General features: G+C 40.3%; 1 protein-coding gene across 2 annotated transcripts in view; it reads right to left on the bottom strand.

The window, feature by feature from the left end:
- Positions 1-17,417, bottom strand: part of INTU (inturned planar cell polarity protein) — a 61,452-nt gene extending 44,035 nt beyond the window's left edge. For both annotated transcript variants that reach the window (XM_054990496.1, XM_054990495.1), the window contains exons 1-4: positions 17,235-17,417; positions 10,380-10,960; positions 4,118-4,203; positions 2,038-2,241 (exon numbers count right to left, since the gene is read on the bottom strand). In XM_054990496.1, the coding sequence (XP_054846471.1) occupies positions 2,038-2,241; positions 4,118-4,203; positions 10,380-10,960; positions 17,235-17,374 (1,011 nt within the window). In that variant the 5' untranslated portion in view covers positions 17,375-17,417. The remainder of the gene's footprint in view (positions 1-2,037; positions 2,242-4,117; positions 4,204-10,379; positions 10,961-17,234) is intronic.
- Between the last annotated feature and the right edge of the window lie 2,690 nt (positions 17,418-20,107).

Genomic DNA, 20,107 nt, shown 5'->3' with positions numbered 1-20,107 from the left:
TTATGCTCTTTAAGGTAAAAAGGAGTTTTACATTTTTAGTAAGGGAAAATTCATTGCTTTTGCAATGAACCTTAGTAAGTATTCTCTATGGAAATAAACTGAAATATGATGTATGGTACCATTTATGAACCTTTCAATTTTTTTCTTACAAAAGAAAAAAATCTACATGACCTAAGTATTTAAAAAAATACATTACTCTGTGTGTGTGTGTGTGTGTGTGTGAGAGAGAGAGAGAGAGAGAGAGAGGGAGAGATGCTACTTCAGATGTAATTATCATTCTTAACTATCATAACTATGTCCTGAACCTCCCCTTCCTCTCTCTATCTAAGCGAGGCCAAAACTCTGTTGGAAAAAATCTCTTTTCAAATACATTAAAAAGAACTTTGAGTCTCACTATTCAGAGAACTGGAAGATCTGTGCCCCTTTCATCCAGTTTAATTATCCATTTTAAAAATGCCCTGTTAACAACTACGATTCTATGCATCAGTCTGCCTCATCAAGGCAGAAAAAAACTCTTTTCTAATTGCAACACTGCATAAAAGGGAATAACCCCCTCTCATTCCTCTTATGAACAAAGGGACTTTCCAGTGTTCATTTGTGAAATATCTATACTCTTTTCCCAGGGAACGAAAAGAAAAATGCAACAAAAGATCCTAAAAGCAGCCTCTAAACATTACTGTGCTGCTAAGATCTAATGTGTATCACTGCATAAGATTAGTCATCTTCAAAGCAAGCTGAAAGGTGCCGGGTTTAAAGGGTGCAAAGGCTAGGGATAATGGACTTAATAAGTGAAGAGACATCGCCATCGTGAACATAGAGTATTCAGAACAAAACATTCTCCTATTAAATAGTTTGACAGTAAAGAAATTACATTTTTATTTCAGTTATCTTCATTTCTAACATAACGAACTTTGAAGAAGCCCTTTCCTTCAACAGGCCAAGCCTTGGCACTAAGAGAGGAGACTGAAAAGAATTCTCAGCATAGAGCTGGGCAAATGAAAGACTCCTAAAACTGTCAAGAACTGGACTTCAACAATGGATGCTTTCTAAAAGAGAGTGTCTTTTCACTATGAAAGGAGAGAACTGTGTGTAGCTCTGCTCTGAATTACAAGACAACTTTAACCGCCATAAAATTAATCAAACTAAAATGATTAAAAAAGGGGCTATTACCAATCTTCAGAAAGTATAAAGCCAACGAGGTCTTCTGAATTTCTTGTTTTAGATGAACATGACATTTCTACTGGTATTGGCATCGTTTGCTCAGATAAAGGACACAAATTGGGTTAGATGAATCCTACTGTTTTATTCCACTAGCATCAGGATAATGCTCTGGTGCAAAGGCGCTGCTTATGCCGGAGCAAGGCACCAGCAGAATGGACTAGCAGAGTCCTACCCACTATAAACATGAGACCTGGAATCACATGCAGACTTTATAGACAACTTTTAGAGAACAACCCTAAACAGGCACTCATGAGTAAATCCCATTTTGTTTATCGGGGCTTATTCCCAGGAAAGTAGTTCTTAGGATTCAAGCCTTAAGCGTTTTCTAAGACAAGAGGGCTCTAGAAAATGTTATTAATGCATATAGACCAAATTACACGTTATCACATTCCTGCATGTTTTTTAAAGGTTGTGTTAAATTCTCTTAAAAGATACATGGAAGAGAAAGATTTGGAAGTTACTAACCTATTAGTAGATGCCAAAACAATAATAGTATATTACTGAAAAAAATCTTTTCAGCCAAGCTGCAACGGTTTGAAGCATTTTTTAAAAATCACCTCAAAATTATGACATTAAATTAGCTACATCTGTCACTTTAACATTAATTTCCTTCAAACTACTCTGGCTTGCTGAGATTTAAGGAAACCCTCCTACTACACTGTGAAGTATATTGTTAAACCCATAGGAGGCAGGATGTTGCTTTTTAAATGAAGGCAGAAATCACGGCATTAGTACATATAATATATATTTTTCTTCTAGTTTGTACTTGGAATGAGTAAAGGCTTGGCTCTACTTATTCTAGAAGTTCATACCTACCTCATCCTTAGAGGTATCAGAATCCAATTTCAGTGAGAGGTACATAATAATATGAGGTATACTTTGGATAGAGAACTGTGGGTCATTGTTATGGTCTTTCCATAGCAATTTGAGCAGGTTATTCATAGAGGATTGTGTTGGCTTACACCTTCGCTGGGATGTTCCCTCCAGCTCAAAGACTGATGTTTCAAATGTAAGTTTCACCTACCAAAAGAGTAAAAACATTTTAACATGTCATCTGCTGACTAATTTTTTTTCCAGTCAGATTTTCATACAGGCTTATGCAAGATATCTATAATAAAAAATCTATTCAGTCTGAAGTTTAGCAAATAAAATTCATCTGAAGCTGCTTTATATGAACTCTAGCCATTGGTCCCTCTGACTCAGTATTGTTAACTGTAGCTAGTAGTAAAATCAAAAAGAGTCCAGTAGCACCTTTAAGACTAACCAATTTTATTGTAGCATAAGCTTGGATCATGCATCTGATGAAGAGAACTTGATTCTCGAAAGCTTATGCTACAATAAAATTGGTTAGTCTTAAAGGTGCTACTGGACTCTTTTTGATTTTGCTACTACAGACTAACACGGCTAACTCCTCTGGATCTGTAGCTAGTAGTGGCTCTCCAGGATCTCAGGCAGAGAAAGATTTTTTCCAATACATTCCAGGGATTGAACCTGAGACCTTCTGCATGAGAAGTATGCATTCTTCCTCTGAGCTATGACTCTTCCTATATTATGGCCTGTTCAGATGTTATATTCCCAATATTCCAAACCACTGTTGGATGATCATGAATGTAAAAAAACAACTGAATGTTTGTTAAACACTTTAACATTCTGTATTCTTTAAGAACTTTCTGGAAATTACTTGAAAAACCAGCAATAAGTCAGTTTCTGCCTCAGCCAGAGAAGTATTTTCAGCTGCAAATCGCCCCAGTTAAAATCCTTCAGAGTTTTACTATTACTGATTCTGCTTCTGGTTTGGCTCAGGTTGTTCTGTACATGAGGGATAAGTCAGTTTCAGTAAAACAGTTTTGAAAACCTACATGAGAAACAATTCAACCATTCAGCTGATTAACAGATGTTGAAATTGTTTTCACATCAATAGTGAACAGTATAAAGGGTTTTATTTGAAATACTGATCCAATAGAAAGGAGTTTCAATTATGAACAGACAAACAGTTAACTAAGCAAGACTGCTTCTTCCTGTTAATCTGTCAGCATACTGCAGTAACCTTAGCAACTTTGTGCTTGGCCAAAAGCGAGCAGAGAACTAGATTCTCACTGGATCTCTTCCAATGTCTAGCCTCATTGGGCCAATGCAGGCATTATTGTCGAAGGCTTTCACAGCCAGAGAACGATGGTTGTTGTGGGTTTTCCGGGCTGTATTGCCGTGGTCTTGGCATTGTAGTTCCTGACGTTTCGCCAGCAGCTGTGGCTGGCATCTTCAGAGGTGTAGCACCAAAAGACAGAGATCTCTCAGTCAGGCGAAACGTCAGGAACTATAATGCCAAGACCACGGCAATACAGCCCGGAAAACCCACAACAACCATCGCAGGCATTATGTTTGACAACCCCTTCTCCACAGTTAAAGAGACTAGGAGTGGGCTACAGCCCCCTGTGCTTATTTTCCTTCCTTCCGCCCCCATCTTTCTCCTCTTCACCAATTCGCTCCTCATTTGTCAAGGTTAAACACTAAGTCAAAGTTAATACAAGTGCTGCTGTAACACAACTAGCAAACTTCTTAACCAGAAATGAAACAAGGACTACAAAGAGGATTAGGGAGTTAAGACAAAACCTGGTGAGGATTAACCATGGTTAAAAAAAATCAATGCATATGCACACTAAATATCTGGTTTAAATCTGGCAGTCTTCCTTCATAAAGATTTATTATGCACACCGCATTAATGGTTATATTAACAATTCAGCATAGGACCCCAAACTGTGCGAGGAAGATATAACCAGGGAGGAAAAGTGAGTTTATGTAAGAACATATACATTTATTATAAGAAACAAGATAGCAGGTTTGTAGGCTTGTCTTAATATTTTTATTAAAAAAGAAAACTCACAATATATTACTATACCTGCATAGGACCTGGAATGCAAGATAAAACTCTCTCTATATTTTCAGGGTTGACATCGACATCATTTACTGCGAGAAGAATGTCTCCTGAGATCAGAAGCAAAAGCAAGATTTTAAAAACCCATCATGCAGGTACTACATGAGAGACAACAGCTCTCAAAACAAGACAGAATCCCAAACAGATTTCTGTTAAATACTAGCTAAATTACTACCGAACAGACTGTTAATTAGTTAAGTTTCCTCACGACCTGTGCATTGCTATTTCATAACTGTTAGATGATGCTTATGCAAATGAGCATTGAATCAATACACTCTTCAGTGAGGACAGAACGTAATTCCACAAAGGGAGCTGAAATATTCTTGGCAGTGATCATGTAAATATGCTCACAAGGCAGTTCCCCCTATTTTCCTCAATGGAGAAAGCTTTCATATTCTGCCTATTTAGCAGCAGTGTATTAAAAAGACCTACCTGATGTGTGCATTTCTTTGTCAATCACATTTTACAAATGAATCATCTGATATATCTCTGGAAATAACTGAGGCTGCTTCCAAGTGGAGATGGTTTTGAATGTAGGTCTCACTGCTATTGTGAATGCAGAAGTATTCACAGTGGCAACAGTGTGTCCATGTATTCCCTGGAATTTCCCTGCCTCAGCCACCTGAAGCCAGCATCTCTCTCCTATACTGGCAGGCTTTGTCCAGACTTCTAAAAAAATGGTTATCGACAGGTTGCTGTAGTGTTAGACTACTGTACCAATCTATTGTCATGATCTACAGTAGTCTAACACTACAGCAACCTGTCAATAACCATTTTTTAGAAGTCTGAACAAAGGCTTTACAAAAAAAATTAAGTCTCTGTCTTTTTTGTTATGGAGTTATAAGGGCTCTTCTGAACAATTTAAAGCTATCAGGAGACTACTACTAATTAAACAAATGGGAACTAGAGGGGCATTTTTTTATGTATTAAATCATTGGAAAGGAAGATGACTTAATTTTAGCACAGCATAGCAGTTGCAGCATTCATTTTTCATTGCGGTTGAATGGAAACTGAATATTTAAAATTATCTGCTGGAGTATCATGGCTATTAACTTTTCCACAGACCATTCCTGCTGTTTATTGTATGAGAAAGTACATTGCACAAGAGGTCACAATGACAGAAGCAGTAAAGGATGCCAGTTTCCAGTGGATACTCATTCTTGTCATGGCTCTTGCTCTTTATGGGCCAGGTGACTTACTTCAAATACAGAAAAATTAATGAGGGAATACATGCAGTGGGTCTCAGTCAACCATTAAGAAATGGGCTTAGAAAACAAAGGTTGCTTTTTACAAAACCAGACCATTGGTATATCAAGATTTGTATTGTTCAGTCCGATTGGCCCTTTGGGGTTTCAGGCAGAAGGTCTTTTACATCACCTTGTACCTGCTTCTTTTAACTTGAAATGCCAAGGACTAAACCTGAGACCTTCTGCATGTAAAGATGATGCTCTGTCGCTGAGCTACGGTCCCACCATGACAAATGCCTGACAAGCTTTAAAAGCAGCTGCATTATAGAAATAAATCCATACATACATATAAGCCAGTCTGGGCAAGTTAAAATGTTTATTCACTAGAACATTACTCAAGAGATTATATATAATGCCATTTATCTGAACATTATCCTAACTGAATGAACCAGAGACATTTGTGGGGCAGCAGCGAGGGAGGGGGGAGCAGCAGCGGCTGAATCAATGAATAGAACTGTGGATTTTTCCCCCTTTGGCTTGGCATTGTGAAGTATAATATTCATCGAAAAAAAATTTAGAACAACTTTGTGGTGTATGCTTTATATGGTTATTAAAGTACAGAAATAGATTATAAATATGGTGCAGAACAGAAATATGCCTTCAAAGTTTCAAACATATGCTGTAACAAACATAAGGTTGTGACTATTCTACTTCTCTGCTTTAGATACAGTACAGACTAAAGTTGACCAATAGCTATGTTTAAACAATTTAACAGTATCTACCAAATAGTGTCAGTCCTGAGTCCTACTTTGTCCTGCTACTATTACATTGTAAAATGCCACCCAGTTTTAAGTGCTAAGGCACAGCTCCTTTTGATGTTTATGAGCCCTTGGTAGACTCTGCTAAACATTTTGTGGATACAATCATTTATATTTATTCTAACATAGATGTTACTTAAGCAGCAGCACAATTACCAGATTCTACTATATTGTCTAGCTGTATTTATTTGGATACAGTTCCATTGTCACAACCTAAGAATGTAGACAAAGTGCTTGGATGGGTGAAGCCTATCATGTTTGCCTAACTGGCTTATAACAGCTTCTGTTATATTCTTGGCTTATAATACATTACCAAGAAGGATGGACTGAACAGGTCCTGGAAGTGATAAGTACCTTGCAATAACAGGGTGTGGTTCTTGCTATTTTGTGGGTTCCAGTCACTAAACCACTCCTAAATAAACTCTGTTTGCCCAGATGTTTCACTGAGCTATCAGCTGGTTCCAGGTCTTCCCTTTTAGAGCTTGCAGGGATGCTGGGGACTGAACTCCAGATGCTTTGGTGGGCATTCATTATCTGGAACCATGACAAACCAGTATCCTACTTGGTTCTGAAAAAAAGATACTGGTTCTGAAAAAAGATAGTCCGTCTTTGTCAAAAGACAGACAGGAGAGTTGTCAGTGGAGTTTGATGACATCAACGATCCTCCTATACTACCTGTCTTGGTTGGGAGTTTTGGAAGATAGTGTTCTCCATGGCATTTATGTTCTCAAGGACTTTATTTTGTCCCCCAAGCTAGTTTTCAGAAAACACTGTGAGATAATTATATGGACCATGATGCAGCAGTCACATGTCACTTTAGGTTCCTAGAATATATTGTAAACTGTCCCCTGGAAAGGCAGGTGTGGCTGCCAGAGCAGCCCTATGGGGCCCAGATAGCATCAGGGTGTTCCTGACAGCCCAGCCAGGAAAGGACATCGCTGGGCAGGAAGGGATGCCAGGACACTGGTGAAAAGGCAAGGCCCGCTTTGGTGTCCTGGGTAGTCAAAATGTACCTGCAGGCTAGATGGAGGAGGCTGGCAAAAAGTGGAGGCAACATGGAAGCTACACAGCTCAGGAGGGGGCAGTGCCAGGTTAGGAGGCAGAACAACCAGTGAGGAAGTGTCCAGGCAGCAATGCCCTAAGCTGATGCAGCAAGGGCCAAGGAAGCTCAAGGCAGCGGCAAGGAAACAGCATGCACCCAAGGGGGCCGAGAAACTGGCAGAAAAGCACTTGGGCCAGAGCCAGCAAAGGGCGACTAGCAGACTGCCAAGGATGGATTGGGGAGCCAGAGAGCCCTGGGAAAAGGGAAGGCTTTAACAGACAGGATGTAAAGGACAACAGTGCCACCTGGTGGGGAAATTGACACAGAGGTATGAGGGGAGCACCTTCAGTGCAGGGAACCAGACTGCAGTTGAGTAGCCATGAACCCTATCTGAGGCCTTAGGCATCAGTGACAGCAGGAAATATATGAATAATTAGCAACTAAGAAAATGGCCTCTGGAGGGCTGTACCACTGCACGAGGCCTTCCCACTGCTGCACTGGCCTTCCCAGGCCTCTGGAGGACTGTGCTGAAGCACTATCCTTTCCCGGGCTTCTGGAGGACCACATTGCCATGGCAGGCCTTCCCATTGCCACAATGGCCTCCTCGCAACCTCCGAGGCAAGCCATGTTGTTGATGACTCACTTTCTATCCCCACGGAGGGGCCTGTGAGTGTACCTCCGAGGGGATAAAAAGTGAGTCGTCGCCAATATGGCTTGCCTTTCATATAGTAGAACAGTTACAAATACTTCAAACATATCAATGTTACAAATACTTCAAACAAAACGTAACTGGTACATGTAATAAAGTTTTGGCATTTGCTTCAGCAACCAAACTAATAATGCTCATCTGATTAGCAATTCAGTCTGTGTCTATGCTATATCCCTATCAGAAGTTTAAACAATTTATCAATGGCTACATAATCTGTACAGCAGTCTGGAAGGATGCAGGAGAGATCAAACACACTCTCTGTCCCGTTGAACAGCATAGGAGGATTGGCGCTGCTCCAAGAGCACAAACCTCACTTCTGACTTATTTTTAAAGGTATATTTTTTTCATTGAGCTTCTCCATTTAAACAACAGCTTATTTCTTTGCCAAGGATTCTCTCCCACATCTTAAATTCTACCCCCACCCCGATGTGGATCTCACTCAAACTTCTGAGATTTAGTCCTGGAAGAATAGGGTAGAGAAATGTCTTGAATCTCTAAGTAAGTTTTCAGTGCCTCTTTGCAATCTCATCCAACTCTTGAAAGTTCAACTTTAAAAGTTCATTTCATTTTAAGTTGAAATGTACAACTTCTAAATTCACAATACTAACATATATTTTATTTTTGCCAAAATGCAAAATCTGGCCAAGGTATTTTACTTTAAAAAATTGGTGTGTTTTAGCTTAATTATAAGTGATTTCTGCCAACTGCAGTGAAATCTATGACTTTTATACAACACACACAGTTTGCTATATGCCACATTTAAATCTCCAAGTACCCAGTGTTCTCTGCAGATCTATAATTTTAAAGTATTTTATATGAAAATTATATATTTGTATATGACTTGGCAGGGACTGTAGCTGATTTGCTAACTCAAAGCCAAAGACCAAAGAAGGATAGAAGCAAACCCAGATTGGAATACAAAATACGGTTGATGATTTAAGATATTATGCTTTCCACATTGTTAATTTGCTTTTTCACAAAAATGAGTTTTAATTTTCCACTCCCCATTTCTCAAACTTCCTTACACCTAAATAGACTCCATCAATTCAAAGCAACACATTTTTAAAGTGGTTTTTAGACTACATTTAATTACTAGCAACATACTCGAGTATAGCAGAATTACACCTCTGCTTACGAGTCTGATATGAATTAGTATGGCACTGTATGAGCATTAAGTTAGAACTAGTACAATCCTCAAAAGCAGGAGCACAATGTTAAGTTTTGGTTCTTACCTTTAAGGCCCCAATTGGCCTGGGGCCAGGTACCTGAAGGACCATCTCCTCCTGTACTATCTAGCCCTCCAGTTAATATCTGCCTCTCAAGCCCTGCTCTCTGTGCCTCTGCCTTCAAAGGTGAGGCGGGTTGTGACTAGAGACAAGGCATTTTCTGTGGTGGCACCTCACTGTTGGAATGCCCTACCCCTTGAGGTTTACCTGGCACCTAGTTTACTTTCTTTTAGGTGCCAGGCTAAAACACATCTTTTTAGCCAGGCTTTTAATACGTGGTTTTATCTTACCTGTTTTAATGGTCTGCTTCTGTTTTATGGATAGCCATTGCCTATATCCAACGGCTTGCATTTTAATGGCTCGTGTTTTAATATTGAGCTTTTTCATTGTAATCTGCCTCTAGCAGAAATCTGAAGACGCAACATAGAAATATTCTACATAAATAAGTAAATAAAGTTGCATTCCTAAAACAAGGCCATTTTAAGGGGGGAGAAGTTAAGAAAGATTGATGGACATTCTAGGAAAAGGTGATTATTTTTAAGGGAACAGTGTTTATTATTCAAGCACACTGTGCACAAAAAATGTTTAAATTTTTATTTAAAATACTTCTATTTTGCTTTTTTCTACAAAAGGATTAAAAGCAGCCCATTACATTAAACCTAGCCCTTCAGTTCCCCTTGTAAATACAACTGTAAAGACTAATAAAATATTTATATATAACATTCCTTGTGGATGCAGTCAGATTTGCTGTTAACCATATTTGCTTTCACACAGCATGTTCAGAACTCTGCCAAGTATATACATTCTTTTGGGTTTTTTTTAGCAGCTATCCTCCCTAATCTTAAAGACTGGACATACTAATATTCACTGGAGCCTGAAAAAAGCATTTGTGTGTTTGTGTGTATGGGGCAGCAGCTGTGGGTGATGAAAATGCCAAAGTGGACATTCTGTCGAAGTGCCAAAGTGAGCAGGACCTGTAAAAAATGCTCACCTTCCCATCAATATGGCATTATTGACACTATCTTCCTGAAAAGATTTTACCAAACCAAGTTTGGGACAGATGACAGCAAAGGGAGGAAGGGAGGGAAATACAGAAGCAGGAGAAATAGAGGATGATGTCATGTTGATCCTCCTGAAAACAGTAATACTGTGAGAATTCCAAGATGGAGCAAAACATCCATATGGAAGCAGCCTTGGTTTAAAAGTCATTTAACCTCCATAACTGCATAAACTGCGGCACTTACCAATCAAAATTTCACCGGACCTTATTGCTGAGCTGCCTGGAATCAAGCCATGCACAACAATTTTCTCTTCTTCAGCACTTCTGGACTCAATACTGTGCCTGTGTTTTTCAGCTTTTCGCCATGGAGATTGGTGGGCAATTCCTATTAATGACTCGAGAAGCTTGAGCTGCTCTCCTGTCTCAGCATTTGATTGCCTCTTTGGATTTATGTAAACACAGACATCTTTGTACCGTTGTTGGACTACTACTCCCATCTTCTGACTAGAACGGTTTTTCAATATGGATGCTGGACCAGAGGCATGCACATCACATTTACCAGTTGCTTTCTTCTTTATGGACTGTTTTGATACAATATTTTTATTTTTTAATATTTTAGTGAGTTTTTCTAATCTGTGTTCATTTTGTTTTCGTGATCTGCCATGTATAATCTCAGGTTCATTTTCACAAAACCTGACATGGTTCACCACAGGCACATCTAGAGAACTGTCTTGAAAGATAACTTCTTCTTCATCTTCGCTTAGTTCTAAATAGAACAATTCTCCATTTTTCTGTACACTCTCCAGCCATTCAGGCTCAAAGTCACTGTGAAAAAGAATGACAGTAAGAATGAAAGCAAGGGTGAAAAGTCTTTCAGTCATCTTAATTTTGCAGAATTCTGGAGGTAATTCACAGTGAATATAAAAACGCTTTACAATAAGTGGTATGGAAGACAGAAACACAGACCCTACTGAGTCTATGAACAGTGTTCAACAGAGACTTTCTAGTATTCAGGCCCTGCAAGAGAACCCGTCATAGAAATGTCTGTTAGTGAAACATTCTTTTTACACCCAGGACTGAACAAAAAATCATATCATATGAGTAAGAAGCTTTGAGTAAAAGAGAGAGGTAGCCTATTACCTCTATGTTAAATCTATGCTGTTGGGGGGGGGAAGCATTTGCTGTGCAATTTTAAAATATATTTATTTATTTATTAGATTTTTATACTGCCTCTCCCTCAAACAAGGCTCAAAACGGTTTACAACAATTGAAAACAAAACAATTGAAAACATTTTAAACAGCAATAAACCTTATATGTTATAACTAAAAACATAACACTGCAATTAGGTCGTCCCAGAAATACAGCCAGTAGTAAAAACAGCAACCAGGTGGCAAAGATTCCATATTAATCATGGCTGGTTAAAGGCCTGCTGAAACAGTTCCACCTTGCAGGCCCTGAAGAACCTAGACAGGTCCCGCAGGGCACACGTATTGTCAGACAGAGCATTCCACCAGGAGAAGGCCATCACAGAGAAAGCCCTTGACCTGGTGTAAAAGACGCAAGTGACTTGGGAGCCAGGCACCACCAGTAAGCTGCAAGATGAAGAACACAGGCTTCATGGAGGATCATACTGGAGAGCTGGTTCTTCAAGTATGATGGTCCCAGACCGTGTAGGACTTTAAAGGTTAGAATCTGCACCTTGAATTTGATCTGGAAATCAATTCTGGGTTAATTCTTTCTGTATCTGTGGATGGTAGTACAAAGCTGTAAGAAAAGGCACTAACTCGGTTAGCTTAACACTAACTACTGTGATTAAATAGTATATTCCCTCCATCACAAAACAGGACGTTCCCACTTCTGCTCTTCTGTGGATTGGTCCTACTACAGAATAACAGGAATGCCATGCGATCTGCTCAAAGAGTCAGCAAGTGCTTCAATGTGTGTGTTGCATGCTGATGTTGAACAGTTATCACTGAAAGTATACCAATGCCAAAACGGAAAGTAGTAAAAATAGAATGTCAATTTTAGTGGTGTTAAACATTTTCATTAGCAATTTGTACTAAGCATTTGCATATAACTACAGCATAAGCAGACAATGAACCAGCAACAAATGATAAATATTAGAGACAACACAATTAGAAATTAAAATTGGACCAATGAGCCTATAAAAACCAAGGAGCTCAACCAAAACAAAGCACTATTAAGGCAAGGGTCTTAATTTTTCACAGGCTAGCGAAATGGATAAAATGACAAGGAAGCTGAGAGATCAGAATCCAGTGGAATTTTTTACGGACTGGGGAAGATTGAAAACATATTTAGAAAAGAAGTGGGACGTAAAGGGGGAATTATGGCAATTTGAAAATTATTAGAATGGATTTGTTATTAAAAGAGATAGAGTCTTTACCATATGAAGTGAAGTATTAGCTAATTGTTAGCCCAAATGTAAGTGGACTTAGAGTTAATAGATATTGTTAGAATTACTAAAGTAGATATTTTATCCGACTGTTAGTTAGTTTAAATTTAAATATATGTGGAGCTAATATAAAGTAATAGATAATAGATTTTAAGTTTATAACAATATTTTTGAAGTTAATAGATAGGGCTTAGTTGAATAGAAGAGTAAGTAAACATGAGATAAGGAGTTACAGAAAAAGGGGACAGATTGGGAATAGATTAGGCTATAGGGTTGGAAAGCTGTTGGAAGTCTTGGGAAAGGGGAAAGGGAAAGGGTGGGGGAAAGGATAATGAGATGCTATTTGAAAGTTGTATATTAATATTCTCACCTAATAAAATTTTTCTAAATTTTTTTTCCACAGGCTAGCTATGAAATACTTGAAAAGATAGAGATGCTTATCTAATCTCTTCTTAAAAGCTGCTCAAGAATATACTGCACTCCTCTCCTAGACAGCATGCTTCACTTGGCTCATTGTTGCTATATGCTAAGAAGGTTTCTTACGTTTCTTTTGCTACAACTTGTGCTGGCTTTTTGCCCTACCATAATGGGCCTGGTAAGCTGTTTTCCTATTTCTGTAAGGCAGTCTTTATGGTCAAAAGCTGAATTTCTCAAAAGATTTTCTGGTGCACACTGGACCATGGTCGCTTTTCTCAATGGTCTTGGAAAAAAAGATCCAAGCACATTTAAGACATTAAGGCAAGAATGTTTATTCCCTCTCCTCCTATCCATGCCTGCACTGAAGGTGGCTGCAATATGACCATACAACTCACAAGGATTTGTCAGAGCTGTGTTTGCTTAACAGCAGCATATTATGTCTTACATCTTGGAATACTGAAATAGTTAGTGGGGAAACTGTATTGACCAGAGAACAAGATTAAATTTCATAGCTGTTTGAGACATATAGCTTATTTTTTTCTATTACCACTGGCATACTTTTGTTCAAAGTCAGCAACAAAAACATCTGTAGATACTGTGTGGCAAAAATGTTGCCAATAAAGATGTATAGGAATTTAAGAGGATATAATCAGTGCTCTGTTCCTGAAACCAAAACGAAAGACTTAGAAACATTCAAATGCTTCATTCTATTTTTAAGAAGAACAGTATGATAAATTACTAGGAAAGGGAGGAGCTGGACAGCAATTAAAATCCTACTGTGCAAGTGTGTGTAGCAATAATGATCCTCATAGGGCAACGATGAGACACCCCAGTATTAGAGAAAGAGGAAAGGACAGGGATACTTCCTAAGGCGATAGCCTCAGCCATTTAAAATGTCCACTTTGCTTGAGAGTGAGACTCCAGCCAGTTTGGTGTAGTGGTTAAGAGCACAGGACTCTAATCTGGAGAGCCGGGTTTGATTCCCCACTCCTCCACTTGAAGCCAGCTGGGTGACCTTGGGCTAGTCATGGTTCTCTGGAGCTCTCTCAGCCCCATCCACCTCACAGAGTATTTTGTTGCGGAGATAATGATAACATACTTTGTAAACCACTCTGAGTGGGTGTTAAGTCATCCTGAAGGGCGGTATATAAATCTAATGTTGTTGTTATATACCCATCTATGCACCTCCATCCTGGGCTATGATTGTTCTGTTAGCATGGGCCCTAAAGAATTTTTTAGGTTTGGGGGCTTGGTATACAACAGGCAGACAAAGGTAGCCGAGTATATAAGTATGTTAATTGTACTGAGAAAGAATAGAATCGGGGTCCTAGAAAGCAGCAGGTGATCTCTTTTATTGTTTTCCTAAAGCTCTTTAGCGATAGTGGGTAGTGGTGCCTATGATCAGCTGTTCCTGTTTAATGTTAAATAAGATTATAGTGTGGTGGTTAGAGTGTCAGACTAAGATCTAGGAGGCCAAGGTCTGAATGCCCACTCTGCCATGGAAGCCTGCAGCGTGACCATGGGCCAGTTACACACAGTTATCTTAACCTAGCTCACAGAGGTTTTGTTGTGAAGATAAAATGGAAAAGAGGAGAACAAGATAAGCTGCTTTGGGTCCCCACTGGGCAGGAAGGTGGAATATAAATGAAGTAAACAAATAAGTAAGTATACAATCCATCATCTAATACACAAGAAGTTACTGCTGATAACTAAGTTATCAGCTTAAGAAGTAAGTACAGCTTGCTGGATCAGACCAAAATTCAGATACTTTGGCATTCCATCTCTTATCAGACACATGGATCAGTGGAGTTCCAGGTCAAGTTCAAGGTTCTAGTTTTAACTTTAAAGCCCTTAGGGGCAGGGATCTGTGGGACCGCCTCTCGCCCTACATTCCCCAGAGGCTGCTTTGATCAGCAGACAAACAACTACTGATGATCCCTTGCCCCAAGGAGGTTCGTCTTACCTCAGCCAGGGCTAGAGCTTTCATGGTCCTGGCACTTACCTGGTGGAACTCTTGTCTGTGGAGGCCCGGTCTCAACAAGATCTGTTATCGTTCACCAGGCCTGTAAGATGGAGATGTTCCACCAGGCTTACGTGGGTTGTGGTGGACGAGCCACTCAACCAGCCCCTACCATTGGGGGGGGGATATGTGCCAATTCTATACTGGCTGAGTTTTAACTGCCCTACCCTGTGGGCCCGAGGTGTTATGTAGCGTGCAAAATGAGCTGTCTTGCTTATGTTTAAATGCTGTATTTTATGGTTGCTAACAAAGTTTTAAATTGTTTTTCAATTTCTGATGTAAATCTGTTCTGAGCCCACTTGCGGAGAGAGTGGACTATAAATTAATTAAATAAATATCTGGGAAGCTCACAAATGTGGCATTGCTCCAATGAACTTGTACACTTGTTTATGTTTACCCTAACATCTGTGATTACAGATTTACTGCTTCTGATCATGGAGGTTCTACTTAGATGTAGTGGCTATAATAATTAATAGACTATCTTACTATATAAGCTAGTAGCCCTAGATACATCTTATGGGTAATAAATTCCTTTATTATATGTATGACAAATTGTCTGCCCTGAAACTACACTTAACTTCGTTGGTTGACTCCAAGGTCATATTATAAGGGGGGAAATACGCTCCTCTTATCTTAGTGCAATTTTTAAAGTTGTACAAAGTTGGTTCTCCTACCACAGCTGTCTTTTTATTTAACTAAATCAAATCTCTTTAGTCATTCCTGATCATCTTTTCTAACCTTTCCAGCTCTATGCTAGTTTTGACCATCTGTTATACAGAATGTCAACTGTGGACATAACCAAAGATTTATATAGTGTCTTTATAATACTTAGGACATTGTGGAGCTGCATTTTAGAGAGCTGCTGTGTTTGGATGGGAATCAGTGCTCTGCTGGTTTGAATTCCACTACTGCTATCAGCACAGTAGATGACCTTAGGTAAACCACTCCTCTTAGCCCCAGCTTCCCAGCAGGATTGTGAGAATAATAACAACACTGACATAACAACACTGACTTTGTTCACTGCTCTGAGTGGGGCACTAATCTGTCTAGAATGGTGGTACATAAGTGCAGTTATTATTATTTATTTTGGAATTCTGCATTTCAAAATACTGTATTTTGAAACCTCTTGCATGTTCATGGAATTCTCACAACATTCTAAGGTTCACTCACGGCATTCATGCAGTCAAGGAAGTTCCTAAAGGGCCAGCATGGGGTAGTAGCTAGAATGTTGGACTAGGTCCTGTGGAACCCAAATTCAAATTGCCTTTTTGCAGTGGAAGCTTCTTGGGCCAGCTACTCTCAGCCTAACCCACCTCAGAGGGTTGTTTCGGGTATTAACTAAAGAAGAGAACTATGTAAGCCATTCTGGGTCTCCACTGGGGGAGAAAGATGGTGTTTGAATTAAACAAATAAAGTAGGACCCTCCTGAAAACGAGAAGAATCATGAATACCTGATTATTGCAGACTGTGCCAGAGATGCAGAGGCACTGAACAAGAGTGCGTGGAGGATGGAACTAGCACAGTATGTGTGTTTGTACACGTGCACGTGCACACGCAGCAACTGGACTACTGGGCAAAACAGAGGTTAGTAAAGGCTGCTCCCTTCCTCTGCTCCCCAGGCTTTTGATACCTTTCCAAAAATATTTTTATCTCATATCTGTATTCTGACCTCTTTGAGCTAGAATTCAAGACAAGTAATCAGTGGAAAGGGGGAGATGTACTGGCCTCCAGTGACTGAGTGAAGACAGAAGAGAAAAGCTGTCTACTGGCTGTAACCCGGACTCTAGAAGAACAAGGATCCCTTAATTCCTAACTTGCCCATCCTGAACCAACAGTGATGGGAACAACGTTTTCCTTCCATTCCAGTATAAAGGACTAGAGGGAATGAAGCTGAGAGAGGGAAAGAGCGAGAAAGATCCACTTCCACAGCCTGCACTGCCCGTTCAAGCTATTAGTGGGAAAGAAGGGGGCTAGGGATGCAGGGCCCTAATACATCAGCGAGAGATATAATCTCATCATGAGAGATTAAACATTTGCCGTGGCTTGAAGTCGAGAGAGATCCACTAAATCCGGGAAGAGCTGCACGAAATTTAAAAGACGCCGCTTTCATCACCAGCAGCTGAAAGGGAGGGGACCCGCGGACCATCCACGCCACAGGCTAAGCTCAGACATGCGGGCAGGAGGGTAACAGCGCCTCATGACACGCCTCACAAACCAGGAGACCCATTCCCTTCGCGCCCCTCCTTACTCCGAGCTCCCAGAAAGAGACGCAGAGCATGAGCCGCTGCCGCCACTCCCTGTCGAGTTACTGTCCCCACGTTCGTCACGGTCCTCAGGGGGCGACTCTCGAGGACTCTCAAAGGGGGATGCCGGGACCGCCCTCGCCATAGCACCGAAAAATCCAGCCTCCCTACGTGGACCAGGAGCCCGCCGCCGCCATGACAGCAACAGCAGGAAACGCGGGGCAGAGCACGTGATCTTCACGCGCCCCCTCCATAGGCCCCGGCTAACGAAACCATGGCAACAAGAGAAGCTCCAGGCGGGCCTTTTCCTGGGCTAAAGTTGAGGAGAAAAGTCACTCCCCCCCCCCCCCCGCCATTCTATGATATTTCCAGACCAGGAAAAAAAGTGATTTAATTCGAGCGCCTTAATTCTTACGACGGCAGCCTGGCATTCTGACTAGGCTCTGGGAGGTGGGTAGGGGCAGGTCCCTGCTATCCAGCAAGATACCTTAGTTAGGTCTATACATAAAGCATGATAAGAAGGTTGAGGTCTGAGGGGATAAGGGTGTACGTTACCCCTTCAAACTGCGGGTAAGGCAGAATCGCATCTTTTTAAAAAGTTTCCTCCACATAAGTGGAAATTTAACACACTAGGCATCGTTGTGTAGTGGTCAGACCAACAAGGCTCTGGGAGACTGAGTTTCAGATCCTCACGATCGGCAATATCTAAACAAAATACACTAAAACAGGAGTCCAGTGGCATTTTAGATTCTAACAACAGTTATTCCAGCATAAGCGTTTCTCAGTCAGAGGCCACTCATTGAATACAATTGTTACCCGCAATGACTTTAAAGAAAGAGGAAGATTAAATATGAGGTCCCTGGCCTGCAAGCTGAAATGATACGGTCCACTGTACCACCTCACTCTGCTGCATGTGTAGAACAGGCTTGAATACCCACCACAGCTTGGTTTACTCATTTAGGTTGCCAACTCTGGGTTGAGAAATTCCTAAAGATTTGGCGGCTGAGCCTGGGGAGGGCAGGGTTTGGGGAAAGGAGGGACCTCAGCAGGGTATAATGCCATAGAGGCCCACCTCTAAAGCAGCGACGTCTCCAAGGGAACTGATCTTTGTAGTCTGAAGATCAGTTGTAATTCCTCTAGGTCCCACCTGAAGGTTGGTAAATCCATGTAGGAAACAGGAATTGGGTGGCTCAGTGCTGAGGGAGTTAGAAGGAATATGTAAACCTGCACTGTATTGCATACCAAAAGATATCTATTCTTCTCTGCTAAAAAGTTGTTTAATAGCCTTCATATTTTAGCCATGACTTCCAATTTATTTAAATGCTGGGTTTTCAGGTACAAATCAAGAATCAACACTGGTTCTCACAGTAAATGTGATACTTGTGAATGCGAGTCATAGAACAGACTGTGCCTGGTTCTACACACGTGGATAATGCACTTACAGTTCTCTTTATAGATCATTTGGAACAGATTTTTTCGTGTGCGGAACAAAAAATCCACCTCAAACGATTGATAAAGTGCATTGAAAGTGCCTTATCCAATGCGTGCGGAATCAGCCTGTAAAACAACTCAGTTAAGCAAACTTTAATTTTGGGGAAACGGTGCTCTAAAAAAAAAAAAAAAAAGGAAGATGCAACTCATTTCTAGCATGTAGAGAAACTATCCAAACTCTGAAAGTCATTGCAACTTTTCACCCTAGGTTTCAGGAGTTCCAAACTGAAGCCCAGTGATTTCAATGGACTTAGAAGAGTGTAACCTTTAGGATTATACTGTAAAGCAGATGTTTATTTATTTATTTATTTGTTTTATTTTAAAAATTTCTATGCTACTTTTCTATCCAGGGTCCCCAACGTGTAAAACATTTCAAACATTTAAAAACCAAACAAGGCCCTTTCAGCTGAGATCTTTTGGCTGGTAATTCATCTCTCCGGACTGTGCCTCAAAAGAGATTTATAGCTTAAGTTTGATTACTCAAAAGCAAATTCTGTTCAACATAGCAGTATTTACGTAGGATTGCAATTCTCTACTTCTCTTCCATAGATATACATACCCTTGGTTTTTAACCACTGAGGCTATCTTGGGAGAAAAAAATGAAACATTATTTGTTTGTCCCTACAGTGAGTGCTGTCAAGTCATAGATGGCTTATAGCGACCCCTCATGGAGTTTTCATGGCAAGAAACTAACAAAAGTGGTTTAACATTTCCTGCCTCTGCTACTCTGGTCTTCCTTGGAAGTCTCCCATCCAATTACTAACTAAGGCCAATTCTGTTCAGCTTTCGAGATCTGACAAGATTGGGCTTGCCCAGTGCTGCCCCTACAATAATCACTGTAAAAATGGCATCTTATCAGTATGGTTTAACTGACTGATGGTGGTGAAGGTATTTCTCCATCTTTCTCCCCCTGAAAAGACAGCAACATAACGAGAGGATCAGCCTGTAACCAAATTTGAGTCCTGTCACACACTGACTGTTCCTGGCTCCTCCCAGAATTATCTGTACTCTCTTCTTAGGGAGCCTCCAAAGTACATAAAATGCAACATTTATTTCTTTATTTTACTTAGATGTTTATATTCTGTTTCTTTCTCCAATAGGAACCCAAAGAGCTTATCATTTCATTCACCCCTCCTCCATCCTATCCTCACAACAATGACCTTGTAAAGTAGCTTAGGCTGAGTGAGAGTACCTGGTCCAAGGTCACCTAGCAAGTTTCCATGACAAGGTAAGAATCTGAACCTGGATCTCCCAGATCCCAGTCCTACATTCTAACTACTACACTACACTGGCTCTTATTAAAGATGTTATTAAAGTATCAGTTCTTCCTCTTTTCTCCTGTCTCTTTTGGGAAGCCGATGGGGGGGAAGCACTGTCTAAACTTATA

The sequence above is a fragment of the Eublepharis macularius genome, chromosome 10 (genome assembly GCF_028583425.1).
Source record: "Eublepharis macularius isolate TG4126 chromosome 10, MPM_Emac_v1.0, whole genome shotgun sequence".
NCBI lineage: Eukaryota > Metazoa > Chordata > Lepidosauria > Squamata > Eublepharidae > Eublepharis > Eublepharis macularius.
The sequence above is the reverse complement of the archived record's forward strand: the minus strand, read 5'-3'. Positions and strand labels throughout refer to the sequence as shown.